This window comes from Pristis pectinata, chromosome 10 (assembly GCF_009764475.1).
Source record: "Pristis pectinata isolate sPriPec2 chromosome 10, sPriPec2.1.pri, whole genome shotgun sequence".
Lineage (NCBI taxonomy): Eukaryota > Metazoa > Chordata > Chondrichthyes > Rhinopristiformes > Pristidae > Pristis > Pristis pectinata.
Genome location: NC_067414.1, coordinates 75,793,612 through 75,808,202, shown reverse-complemented (window position 1 = coordinate 75,808,202; position 14,591 = coordinate 75,793,612). Strand labels below are relative to the sequence as shown.

Sequence of the window (14,591 nt, the reverse complement as noted above, 5' to 3'; positions counted from 1 at the left end):
ATGCAGCTGATAATGGGCTTCATTTTGAATAGCTATCTTTCCTCCCTATGCTATAATTCACACTAAATAAGGAAGTCAGCAGCAAATCCCCAGGTGAGGACTTGCTCACATGCATTACAGTATTTTGTGAATTTTGTGGATTTGCAAGTATCAGTCACAGCTTATGATTATTGTTCCAGTTATGTGCCGGACCTCAGCCACCAGTTTTTTAAGTTACGATGGAACCTAGTCCTTTTGAGTTCAATGACCCTTGCAGCCTGGCTCTCCCAGCCAAGGTCCCATCTTCCAGTTTCTCTCAAATGAGTGTGGTACCTTCTATGCCTTCTATGGAGGTTTCTCCCTGTCAAGCCCACATCCTCAATTCTGAACAGTTCCAATAGGATTCTCTTCTTATTGCATGTTGCAGCTTTAAATAAGGTGCATTTGCAAATTCTGAAAAATCGGTAAAAGTTGTGAAGAATAACAATCATGGGCAAGGAAGTCTAAGGAAATAGTGACTGTGGTAAGATTCAAATCTGAAGCAAGAAACATGAGGCAAGCAGAGGTCTACAGAGTGAACACTAAAAAAAGTGAGAGAGGAAAAAATCACCAGGGCTGTGTGTTTTGACAGTGGCCTTACAGTCTTGCCTGTTTCCTGCTCTAGTTGTGCTGTGTGATAAATTGCAGAAAATATCTGAGCAGTATGAGAAATTGCCCAGATACTTAAAGCTGCACGAATACAAATCTCAAAAGCCAGACATATTGATGTCATCCGTCTTAAATCATACTACATTTGACTTCATAGTCGACCTTCCAAGCAAACACCTGCATCAAGTAGGTGTGCATTTGTCAGAAACAACTGATCCAGACTGAAAAAGTTCCATAAAAGTAAAATGCACCTTTACTTCCAGTGGAAGGATAGTCATATCTTTGGAATTTCTTTTCTGCAGGGATGTGGAAATTTATTTTGCACTGTTCTTGTGAATTCTCTGCCGGCCATTTCTGTAACCTATGGAACGAGTTCATCTGATGTGGTATGAGGGAATAATATTTTGAAGTTGAAAAATGGGATTCCCTCAGGGGACTCTGATGATTTATGATGAACATGTTGGAGGCAAAAGGAGCACCAGCAGCTGGAGGCTTCACTGGAATAGAAGGCATTCCAAGGAGAGCCAGTCCATCCCAATAGTAGCTTTGGTGCAGGAGGTAATGGCAGGCAGACTTCCCAGCATCTTTCATGTGTTGTGCCCTTGGAGGATGTACTTCAGCCAAAAAAAAATTAGTCATGTTTGCGGCAAGGTCTTTGCAGTTCAAAAGGATGAATAGCTTTCATTGTGACACCATTTACCATGGCTCAGAAATTTATGCCTCCAAGTCATTGTAGATGAAAAACATTTTGAGGTATTTCTCTGAGCTTTAATGAGGCGTTATATAAACATGTTCCTATTTCTCTATTTTTACACTGAGCTGCTTATTGTTATGGTTCAGTAGGACTGAAAATAGAGAAACCTGATTCTTACATGAGGAAAAAAAACTATCTCGAGCATATACTTCACTCTGCCCTAATGTCATGTTTGAGATTGGAATGTGTTCCAAGGAGTGGAATGGAATCAGTTATCTATATTTCTTAGTCCCTTGGCACAAAACTCTAAAGTTTGTCTGGTAATCCACCTGATCCACCCTATGAATGAGAAGACTGGAGGAAGTTATCAGTATTATCCTTTCTCGGTCTTGCACAATTAGTTTCTCTGAATGCTTTATTTTCTCACACAAGCATCACACACACACACACAGGAATGAAATTATTGAAGAAAACTTGAAAAAGATTGATAAACTTTCAGAAATTATTGATGACTGTTAACCTTCAGCTTAGGTTAGTTATTAAAAATTCAAGTATGAGTCTAGCATTTGAGTTCTGTCATTAACAGAAGTGGAAACAAAGCCAGCCAACTGACAACTCCAGGAGGTAATTTGGCAATTTAGGTATTTAAATGAGTCAGCATCCCTATAAAGAACCACAGATGTGGGTGTGGACACTCAACCCACTCGCAGTGAGGGATGGATTTGAAACAGCAGCAGCTTCTTTTGAGTCCTGTCTAGCTGACTGAACTCCAATCAATTGGGCTGATCAATCAATTTGACTTCCAGTTGGGAAACCTGGACTTGTAGATTTGAATGAAATTGAGTTTAGCAAAATTATTGGAGTTCTTTGAGAATGTATCTAGCAAGGTTGATAAAGGGATAGATGTAGTATATTTGGATTATCAAAAGGCATGCAATAAAGTAAGATTTACTGCACCAGTCTGTAGGACTCAATATCGAATTCTCCAATGTTGGATAACTTGCTCTGTCTTTATGTTTGTATCAGGACTGGCCATTTTTGCCTGCCATTCCACTCTATTTGTTTTCATTTGTATATTTTGGCCTACTAGGCTTCTCAGCTTTGTCTTGCCATTAACAGTAATGTTGAGAAGCCTAGTGTACTGTTAAGGGTCCTGCCATTAACAATGTACAGTTAATAGCAAAACCCTTAAGAGTTTCAATGTACAGAGGGATCTTGGGGTGCAAGTCCATAACTCCCTGAAAGTGGCTGCACAGGTTGATAGGGTGGTAAAGAAGGCATATGGCAGGCTTGCCTTTATTAGTTGAGGCACTGAGTTCAAGAGTCAGGAAGTTATGTTGCAGCTTTATACAACTCTAGTTGGGCTGCGTCAGGAGTATTGCATTCAGTTCTGGTCGCCCCAATACAGGAAGGATGTGGAGGCTTTGGAAAGGGTGCATAAGAGGTTTATCAGGATGCTGCCTGTATTAGAGAGCATGTGCTACAAGGTGAGGTTGGACAAACTTGGGTTGTTTTCTCTGGAGTGGCAGAGACCTGATAGAAATTTATAAGACTATGAAAGGCATAGATAGACAGCCCAGTGTCTTTTTCCCCAAGGTCAAAATGTCTAATACTAGAGGGCATGCGTTTAAGATGAGAGTGGGCAAGTTCAAAGCAGATGTGTGGGGTAAGTTCTTTTTTACACAGAGTGGTGGGTACCTGGAATGTGCTGCTGGGGTAGTGGTGGGGGCAAATGCAATAGAGGTGTTTAAGAGGCTCTAGATAGGGACAAGAATGTGCAGAGAATGGAGGGATATGGACCTTCTGTAGGCAGAAGGGATTGGTTTAGTTAGGCATTTAATTACTAGGTTGATTAGTTTGGCACAACTTTGTGGGCCGAAGGGCCTGCACAGGAACAGGCCCTTTGGGTTCCTGTGCTGTACTGGTCTATGTTCTACAAAGGAGCTCAACTGTGCATTTAGTGGCTACATCATTTCACCCTATCACAGCAATTCCCTTTGATTCACCCATTCCCCTTCTCTGCCACCTAGACTAATGTTTTCTCTCTTTCTCAGGTCTTCAACCTGTAACATTAACTGTTTCTAATTCTGCACGTGTTACCTGACCTGCTAAATTTCTCCTGCATTTTCTGTTTTTATTTCAGAGTAGGGCTGGGTATTTCCAATACCTGCAGTGTTTGCGTCTCTGGTGTTTTGTACCTCACTGTTCCAGCATTGCTTTTCTTTCTCTCTTCTACTCCTTAATTCATCTCTTACTTACATTGTATCCAGGCAGATCAGCTGTAATTAAGAAGCCTTCACCCTCTCTCAGCCAGCACCAGCACCACTTGTCATCTTTTGGCCTTCATCCCATCACAGACATTCTCTCAACCCCCTCACCTTCTCTGCAATTTAAAACAACTGATTTCCAACTTTTCTCAAATCTGATGAAAGGTCATTAGCCTGAAGTGTTAAACTCAGTTTTTCCTTCTCCGTAGATACTGCCTGACAACTGAGTATTTCCAACATTTTCTGTTTCACAATACAGAAGATAAACAGGTCAAATTTCAGCTTAGCAAGCTGTAACTTGTCAGATGACTTTGAGATTGGTGCTGGGATCTCCACTATATACAATCTATATTAATGGCAGATGAAGTATAATATTCCCAAGTTTGCTAATGATGCAAAACAAGCAAGGAAATAAGTTGTGATGACAAAAGAAGTGTCCATAAAGGGATTAGAGACAGGTTAAATGAGCAATCAAAAAGATGGCAGATAGAATAAAGGGAGAAAAATGTAAGGTTATTCACTTTGGTAGAGAGTATTATTTGAATGGTGCCAACCACTACCTGTTAGTGGACAGAGAGATCTGCCTGTTTTTGAACAACAAAAACAAGGTGGCAACCAGAATGTTGGCCTTTATTAGGAGGAAGATGGAGTACAATAGCATGCAGGAGACAGAAAGTGTCATAGATAGGAGCTTCAGTAAGGTGGTCACACCACAGGTTCAGCAGGACAGTAGATGGGTGATCACCAGGAAGGGCCATCAGGAGTACTGGCGTCCCCTGTGGTTAGTCCCCTATCTAACAGGTATACTGCTTTGGGTACCACTGGGGGAGGATAGCCTCTCAGGGGAAAGCAGCAGCAGCCAAATCTGAGGCATCACGACTGGATCTGCTATATAGCAGGGCAGAACAAAATCTAGATGAGCAGTAGTGATAGGGGATCCGATTCTGTCGCTGTGTGCTAGACTCCAGGATGGTATGCCAGGGTCAAGGATGTCTCAGAGCGGGTACAGAATGTTCTGACAGGAGAGGGTGAGCAGTCAGAGATCGTGGTTCATATTGGTACTATTGACCAAGGTAAGAGAGGAGATATAGGGTTGTAATCTCAGTGTTACTCATTGTGTCATGTGCTAGTGAATATAGAAACAGAACGATAGGAAGAGATGAATGTGTGGTTAAAGAGCCAGTGCAGGAGGGAGGGCTTCAGGTATTTGGATCATTGGGAGCTCTTCTGGGGCAGGGCTGACCTGTACAAGGACAGGTTGCACCTGAACAGGAGGGGGACCAACGTCCTCACAGGGAGGTTTGCTCGTGCAACTCGGGAATGTTTAAACTAGTGAGACAGGGGGGTGGGACCCAGAATGACAGTGCAGTAAGGTGGGAAGGTCTGACTCGTATGTAGAAAATAGAACAGGCAAATCCAGTGGGGAGAGTAGGCAGACAGGTAGGGAAGCACGAGAAGGCTGATAGGCTTAACAGCATTTACATTAGTGCAAGCAGTCTCATGGTAAAATGGATGAGCTGAGAGAGTGGTTCAGCCCATGGGATTATGATATTATTACAATCACAGAAACATGGCTGAGGGAAGGACAGGACTGGAAGCTCAATGTTTTGGGCTAGAGAAGTTTTGGGCATGAAAGAGGTGGATGCAAAAGGGGGCAGAGAGGTATTCCACTGCTGATCAGGGAGAGCACTAACAACAGTCCTCAGGGAGGATGTCCTGGAGGGGGTGGCCAATAAGCTGTATGGGCAGAACAAAGGAATGAGAAATGGACGATCATTTGATGTGGTTATACTATAGGCCTCCCAAAAGTCAGCTGGAATTCATATAACTGATGAAATTTTTTAAATTAGAATTCTTTATTCAAATACTGAAATTGTACTTTCCATTATAAAAAGTTCAACCAGTTGTACTGTAAACACATCAGTTATTTTACTTAATGAAAAGCTGGACAAATCTACAGAAGACCAGCAATTATAAGGATAGGCGTTGAGATGGTTAAACACTCTGTGGTGCAATGCTTCCTAAGCAACTGAGATGTGGAAAGCTGGTGTGGGAAAGAGCCAGTCAGTGTCAAATATTGTATTAAGCTTAGACTGATATTCTGGTATTTTACTCCTCTTGTAGATGGGAAGTTGTAAAACCCTCCATCTGGAAATTAAATATGCAAGGTAAACTATTTCAGTGTGGTGCGTGAAAGATGCTGAAGCTATACCATGAAAAATATTCAATTCCTTTATAAACTTGTGTAAATACATCAAATTTATGGAATACATTTGAGTTGGTTGTTATTTATTGTTCTCAGCAATGTCGCAGATATATACAGCTCAATGTTATTTCCAGGGTTTTATATAACAAAAATTATACTTGTATAGTTAAGAACAAAAACTGAAATTATTGTGCTGCTAAATTACAACAAAATACGATACTTTAATGCCCGTGGTACCCGGTTTATCACAAGTCTTCCATCATAACTTAAAGATGCAAACAACCATGGATCAGCTGAGGACCATTCCCACTGCATAAACACTATCTTCATGTTCTTCATATGTAGCTATTATGCTGTCCTGTAGTGGCTCTTTCCTACAAAGAGAAATCAATAAATGGCTAAATACTTTTAGCATCTGGTAGATATCTCCTGCATAGCTTAAAACTACAACCTAATGGGATACCACCTTCAGCTACATTATTTTGCAGTACTTACAGTGTTGGTTACGTGATTTAAGCCAAGTCACTTGCACAATGTGTTCACACAGTCAGTGTTATTTTAGTTTTCCTACAGGTGACCCAAGACAAATTGTTTAGCCCCTTTGTATTTTTGGTTCAATAAATGGATGTTAATGGATATTGTCTGTCCATAACTACCTCCATTAGATACAATTACTACTGGAATAAATGTATCCCCAATTACTGTACTCCCTTCTCTTTGTACTTCCTAAGTTAACATAAGTTTGCACTTCTTGTCCATAAACTATTTTGTTGCAATGCCTGGTCACACTTGGACCAACCTTTCCCACTGTAATTTATTGACATCTCCACTTAATTTTGCCATCAGATCCATCAGAATATGCTCCATCCAATATGTACCTTAAGAAGGAAGTTTGTGAATGTATATAGTTTATATTGCACTGTTAGTTCAAAGTATGCAATGCTTTCCATTTCTCACATACCAATGAATTACTTTCTTCCCAAGAGCAAAAAGTCTTGTATATAATCATGCAGGATGTAATGTGTTCCAGGTCCTCATGTTATGGAGGAGAATCCAAGCTTCTTTAGAGTTCAGCGTCCATATGCAGAACCATTAACATCTTTCCCTTTTGCCCCAACTCTCTTCTTCCCCTTTGCCCCATCTCTCCTCTTCCCCTTGTCTCTTATTAATGTCCTGTTAAAGATATTCCTAAACTTCTTCCTCCAGAGCAAAATAACTATTGGCCCTTTTTTGCAGACAAATTCAATATGCAATGTTGCTTTCTTACTGCTCTTAATAGGGCACTATTGTATAAGTAATACCTGCTGAAGACAGAAAGACCCGATATTCTCAGCAACTCTTCACTCCCTCCTCCCTCTCAATATTTTTTAGATCACAAAATAAAAGAATAGGATGAACTAATTAGTTGTTCTCCATTTTAAGGTTGAAGGAAAATAAACACACAAAATATACCAAAAAGGAAGTAAATTAATATTTAACTGAAGATATGGCTCAGGCAAAGAACAGTGGTTCAAATCCCACTCTATGAACTGAACATAAAACGTAACCGGGCATTTTCAGGCAGACTGAGTGCAGCAAAAAACTTTAAGGGTGTTATTTAACCAAGGCTCATCAACCTACTCAAGTGTACAGAAAAAATCTTGTGGCATTATTTGAAGAGCAGCAGGGTTGCTGCAGTTCATTTATCATTTATCCCCTAACACCATCAGTAAAAAAAAGATTATGCAGTGGTTAATTTCATTGCTATCTCTAAGACCACATGACTTTCTCATAGTGAGGTAGATATGAAATGTACTTCACTGGTTTTGTGAAATTTCACTGCCATGAAGGAAGCAATTTAAGTAGAAACTTGAGTGTTTAGTTGCTCTTAGTAATTCTCTTCTTAATGTTTTAAATTATTTTCAAACATTCTCATTATGGTTGATTTGAATAATTCAGAAAGATTACTGGAAACATTTTCCAATGAAAACTAGCTTTAAACTTCAGACAATGCTCAAGTGACATAATTATACTTATGTACGACAGAGTAACCTTCGATATGACATTCCTATATTTCTTTCAAAAATATGATGTTCTTGTATAGGTTATTACCTGTTAAGCAAAAACATTGTGTAAGTGATAAACGATTAAATTAAAGTTGAAACTGATAGCTTTAAAGACATCATTAACAGTAACCTGAAATGCCATCCTCAAAGATCAGCAAATTTAAACAATGGCAAAGAAAACCATTTACACCTTTGCAAAAGATCAATTTTCTAATCCACTATTAACATCTCTCAATTAAGCACACACTTAATAGTCAGTTAATGCAGATAGGTTGAATTTATTGTGAATTGATTTAGAAGTGAATCTTAGGAGTGAATCAGGAGCTGAGAGACTAAGGAGCAGCAGGTCCTCGCTGGTCCAGGGCTAATTTAGAAGGGCCAATAAAAAGGAGGTCATGTCAAGCGGAGTGGTCATTGTCAGAGTGGACAGAGTTAGAGTGAGTGGCTTTGGCACAACAGGCTTCGGCATCAAGAGGCGGAGACCATCTGCAACAACACCGGTGAGTAGCTGGTAAGTAAAGGTTTACTGTTATTGTTATAACTTTTAAGTAGACTATAGCTAGGTAAGAAAAAAAAGTTCAGATGGAGGGCAAGGCGATGTGCTGCAGCAGCATGATGTGGGAGTTAGTGGACCCTGCTGGGGTGCACGGTGACCACATCTGCAGTAAGTGCTTGAGGCTGGAGGAACTTCGGCTCAAAATTGATGAGCTGCAGTCACACATTCAAACACCGTGAAGCATCAGGGAGGGAGAGAGTGATGTAGATGCTATGCATCGGGAGGCAGTCACCCCCCCCTTAGAGCAGGTACTTTCTAGGGTTCAGGAGACAGATAGATGGGTGACTGTCAGGGGAGAGAAAGAGAAAGGGAACAGGCAGACAGTGCAGAGGACCCCGGAGGCTGTTCCTCTCAAAACAGGTATTCTGCTTTGGATACCATTGAGGGGGATGACCTACAGGGGATCAAGCGGCAGTAGCCAAGTCTCTGGCACTGGGACTGGTCCTGCTGCTCAGAAGGGAAGGGAAGAGAAGAGGAGGGCAATAGTGATAGGGGACTCGATAGTCAGGAGAACAGACAGGAGGTTCTGTGGACATGAGCGAGAATCCAGATGGTATTTTGCCTCCCAGGTGCCAGGGTCCAGGATGTCTCTGATCAGGTCCACAGCATTCTTGAGCGGGAGGGAAAGCAGCCAGAAGTTGTGGTACATGTTGGTACCAACAGCATAGGTAGGAAGAGGAATGAGGTCCTACAGAGTGAGTTTAGGGAGCTAGGCAGAAGGCCGAAGAACAGGACCTCAAGGGTAGCAATCTCAGGATTGCTGCCAGTGCCACGTATAGTGGAAGGTAAGAATAGGAGGAGATGGGAGATGAATGTGTGGCTGAGGAGTTGGTGCAGGGAGCAAGGTTTTAGACCTTTGAATCATTGGGATCTCTTCTGGGGAAGGTGGGACCTGTTACATCTGAACTCGAGGGGAACCAATATCCTTGCAGGCAGGTTTGCTAATGTGGTTCGGGAGGGTTTAAACTAGTTCGCAAGGGGATGGGAAACCGGAGGGATAGGTCAGTGGAAGAAGTGCATGGAGTAAACTCAGATCTAACGTAGAGAGAGGCTTTGAGGAAGGAGAAGCAGAGTATAGGGTATATAAAGTAGTAAGGTGGATGGGCTAAAGCGCATTTACTTAAATGCAAGAAGTATCAGGAATAAGGGTGATGAACTGAGAGTTTCAATAAATATATTGGAATTATGATATTGTGGTTCTTGCAGAGACTTGGCTGTCACCAGGGCAGGAATGAATACTGAATATTCCTGGATTTCAGTGTTTTTAAAAGGGATAGGGAGGGGGGAGAAGAGGAGGAGGGGTGGCATTACTGGTCAGGGATACTATTACAGCTGCAGAAAGGGTGGATAATGTAGAAGGATCCTCTCTAGGAGTCAGTATGGGTAGAAGTTAGGAACAAGAAAGGAGCAGTTACTCTACTTGGGAGTATTCTATAGGCCCCCTGGTAGCAGCAAGGATACTGAGGAGCAGATCAGGAGGCAGATTTTGGAAAGGTGCAAAAATAACAGGGTTGTTATCATGGGAGACTTCAACTTCCCAAATGTTGATTGGCACCTGCTTAGTACCAAAGGTTTAGATGAGGCAGAGTTTGTTAAGTGTGTCCAGGACAGATTCCTGTCACAGTATGCTGACAGGCCGACTAGAGGGAATGCATATTAGATCTAGTATTAGGTAATGAACTGGGTCAGGCGACAGATCTCTCAGTGGGTGAGCATTTGGGGGACAGTGACCACCGCTCCCTAACCTTTAGCATTGTCACAGCAAAGAGGACAGGAAAATATTTAATTGGGGAAGGGCAAATTATGATGCTATAAGGCTAGAACTTGCGAGTGTGAATTGGGATGACATTTTTGAAGGGAAATGTACTACGGAGATGTGGTCATTTTTTCAGGGATCTCTTGAAGGATGTTAGGGATACATTTGTCCCGGTGAGGCAGAGAAAGAATGGCAGTGTGAAGGAATCATGGTTGACAAGAGAGGTGGAACATCTAGTTTAGGAGGAAGAAGGCAGCATACATAAGATTTAGGCAGCAAGGATCAGAAAGGTCTCTTGAAGAATATAGGGTAGCAAGGAAGGAACTTAAGGGGCTGAGGAGAGTGAGAAGGGGACATGAAAAGGCCTTGGCGAGTAGGGTTAAGGAAAACCCCAAGACATTCTTCACTTATGTGAAGAGCAGAAGGATACCGGGAGCAAAGGTAGGACCGATTAGGGATAAAGGTGGGAAGATGTGCTTGGAAGCTTGGAAGTGGGTGAGATCCTCAATGAATACTTCTCTTCAGTATTCACCAAGGAGAGGGGTCTTGATGACGCTGAGGACAGCGTTGGTAAGGGTAATGTTCTAGAGCATGTAGACATCAAGAGAGAGGATGTGTTGGAGCTGTTAGAAAATATTAGGACAGGTAAGTCCCTGGGGCCTGACGGAATATTCCCCAGGCTGCTCCGCAAGGCGAGGGAGGAGACTGTTGAGCCTTTGGCTAGGATCTCTGAGTCCTCGTTATCCACAGGAATGGTACTGGAGAATTGGAGGGTGGCAAATGTTGTCCCCTTATTCAAAAAAGGTAGTAGGGATAGTCCAGGGAACTACAGACCAGTGAGCCTTACGTCTGGCATTTGACAAGGTTCCACATGGTAGGCTTCTTCAGAAGGCATGGGATCCAGGAAAGCTTGGCCATGTGGATTCAGAATTGGCAAGCAGATGGTTGTGGTGGAGGGATTGCATTCAGATTGGAGGGCTGTGACTAGCGGTGTCCCACAAGGATCGGTTTCTGGGACCTCTGCTTTTCGTGATTTTTATTAATGACTTGGGATGAGGGGTAGAAGGGTGGGTTGGCAAGTTTGCAGACACAACAAAGGTTGGTGGTGTTGTGGATAGTGCACAGGATTGTCAAAGATTGCAGAGGGACATTGATAGGATGCAGAACTGGGCTGAGAAGTGGCAGATGGAGTTCAATCCGGAGAAGTGTGAGATGGTACATTTTGGAAGGACAAACTCCAAGGCAGAGTACAAAGTTAATGGCAGGATTCTTGGTAGTTGTGGAGGAGCAGAAGGATCTGGGGGTCCATATCCACAGATCCCTGAGAGTTTGCCTCACAGGTGAATAGGATAGTTAGAGAAAACTTATGGGGTGTTAGCTTTCATAAGTTGAGGGATCGAGTTTAAGGGCCACGAGGTAATGATGCAGCTCTATAAAACTCTGGTTTGACCACACTTAGAGTACTGTGTCCGGTTCTGGTCACCTCATTATAGGAAGGATGTGGAAGCGTTGGAAAGGGTGCAGAGGGAGATTTATCAGGATGCTGCCTGGTTTAGAGATTATGCATTATGAGGAGAGACTAAGGGAGCTAGGGGCTTTATTCTTTGGAGAGGAGGATGATGAGAGGAGACATGATAGAGGTGTACAAAATATTAGGAGGAATAGATAAGAGTGCAGAGCCAGCACCTCTTTCCCAGGGCACCAAGGCTCAATACAAGAGGGCATGGCTTTTAAAATAATGGGTGGGAAGTTCAAGGGAGATATCAGAGGAAGGCTTTTTACCCAGAGAGTGGATGGGGCTTGGAATGCGCTGCCTGGGGCGGTGGTGGAGGCAGGTACATTGGTCACATTCAAGAGATTATGAGATAAGCATATGGAGGAATTTAAAATAGAGGAATATGTGGGAGGAAGGGGTTAGATAGTCTTGACGAGGTTTAAAAGTCAGCACAACATTGTAGGCCAAAGGGCCTGTATTGTGCTGTACTGTTCTATGTTCTAAAACACTCAAACACAAGTCTAGTTTTTAATTCCCTACATATTGAGGACATAGTTGTGGCACAGGGTTAAATTACCAGATTTGTAATCCAGAAAATCTTGATTAACAATCCAGAAGCATGAGTTCAAATTCCACCAGGTGACTTGTTGAATTTAGATTAATAATGTGAAATTTAGAATAACAACTAGTCATTAGTAACAATGACCACAAAACTTACTGGGTTATTATTAAAAACCCATCTGGATCATTACTGCCCTTAAGGGGAGGAAAGCTACCATCCTTATCCTTCTTCCTTCCTATATATTGGGCTTCCCCTTTTCCTATCTTCAGTCCTGAAGAAGGGTCCTGACCCGAAACATTGACCGCCTGCTTTTCTCCACAGATGCTGCCTGGCCTGCTGGTCTTCCTCCAGCATCATCGTGTTTTTCATCTAGATTCCAGCATTTGCAGTCCCTTGTTTTTCTCACCCTTACCCACTACTTGTGGTTGACTCTTAAATATGCCCACTAATGTGGCCATGCACGTCACTCATTGTACTATTTGGTTCAAAAAGGTGGCTCACCACCATAGGCAAAAAATGCTGGTCTTGCCTGCGATAACCCAAAAAATCCCATTAAATGTATGAATTTTTAAAAAGTAACCAATCACATGAAAACTTAAGAAAACCAATGGTCATTTAAACAACAGCGAACTGTTAAAAGCAATAATTTAATATAAAGCAAATTCAACATCATGAATAGCCATTAATTTGGATCCAAATGAATGACTATTCATGGTGATAGATTTACCTTATAGTAAATATGTGTATGGATCTATGACCCGTATAGCTTATAAGGTCCCTCATGGTAGACTGATCCAGAAGATTAAGATGCATCAGATCCACACTGACTTGGTAGTTTGGATTCAGAATTGGCTTGCCCATAGAAGACAGAGGGTATTGTGGACAGTGTTATTCTGGCTGGAGGCCCGTGGCCAGTGGTACTCTGTAGGGATAAGTGCTGGGACCTCTGTTATTTGTGATATATATAAATGACCTTGGATGGGTTAGTAAGTTTACAGATAGCATAAAGATTTTTGGAGTTGTGTATAGTGTAGAGGGCTGTCAAAGGATACAGCAGAATATAGATCAGTTATAGATATGGGCAGAGAAATGGCAGGTGGAGCTTAATCTGAGCAAAGTGTGAGGTGTTGCACTTTGGGAAGTCAAATGTAAAGGGAAAGTCTACAGTTAATGGCAGGACCCCTAACAGCAATGATGTGCAGAGGGATCTTGGGGTCCAAGTCCATAGCTCACTGAAAGTGGTCACGCAAGTAAATAGGGTGGTAAAGAAGGCATATGGCATGCTTGCTTTCATTGGTCGGGGCATTGAGTATAAGAGTAAGGAAGTAGTGTTGCAGCTATACAAAACTTCGGTTAGGCCACACTTGGAGTATTGTGTGCAATTCTGTTCGCTCTATTACAGGAAGGATTTAGAGACTTTAGAAATGGTGCAGAAGGGTTTTACCAGAAGGCGAACGTAGTTGGAGGGCATGAGCTATAAGGAGAGGACAGCCAAACTTGGAGTGTTGGAGGCTGAGGGAAGACCTTTTGAAGTTTATAAAATTATGAGAGTCAAAGATAGGGTAGGACGGTCAGAAACTTTTTCCCAGGTCAGAAGTGTCAAGTACAAGAGGACATCTGTTTAAGGTGAGAGGAGGAAAGCTTAAGGGAAATGTGCGGGGTAAGATTGAGGGCCGAAGGGCCCGTTCCTGCATTGTTCTATGTTCCATATGTAAAGGCACAGTGAATGGGAAATAGGGAAATAGCTATATAGCTATATCGTAGATTAATCCAAGCTTCCAAAGCATCTTATCTGGCTGTTAACATTCTGGATAACATGGTATGGTAAGCATTGATATAACTTGACTTTTGTCCAGTGATAGCAAATCTGTACACAAAATATTAGTCTTTTGCAGTGATTTCCTAACCATGAGGAGCTGGGTTGATATTAATTCATCTCTCCTTCCCTTCCAGAGACAGAAGGAACCAAATTGAAATCCAATGCAAGTCCTAAAATGGAAGGACAGTGTTCTATGAACTGAACATTTCCTGGCTGTGGTATCCTGACTATCTAAAGCTGATGTGGTGTGATTAAATTGCTGCAATAAAATTTCAATTTGTCTTGGGTATTTGTGACTAACTTGATACAAACGACAATATTTAATTGAAAGATGAAATTAATTGTAAATTTTGATATCAACTTATTAAGGATAAAATATGTTGCCCTGCCCTGGCACAAAGTCTCATGATAACAGCAGCAGAGGAAGGGCCGCAAGTTCATTACCGTAATTTTTCAACTTGTTCATTGGCTAGGCTCCACATGTACAATCTAATATAAAATTTCAGTTGATTAGAACATCTCAAATTAATCTAAAATTTACACCTTTATTTCTAAAGCTAAATT

General features: G+C 41.9%; 1 protein-coding gene across 1 annotated transcript in view; it reads right to left on the bottom strand.

The window, feature by feature from the left end:
• Positions 1-5,949: 5,949 nt before the first annotated feature.
• Positions 5,950-14,591, bottom strand: part of eipr1 (EARP complex and GARP complex interacting protein 1) — a 67,610-nt gene continuing 58,968 nt past the window's right edge. Inside the window, exon 9 of the mRNA XM_052025326.1 lies at positions 5,950-6,168. Within this exon, the coding sequence (XP_051881286.1) occupies positions 6,084-6,168 (85 nt within the window). The 3' untranslated portion in view covers positions 5,950-6,083. The remainder of the gene's footprint in view (positions 6,169-14,591) is intronic.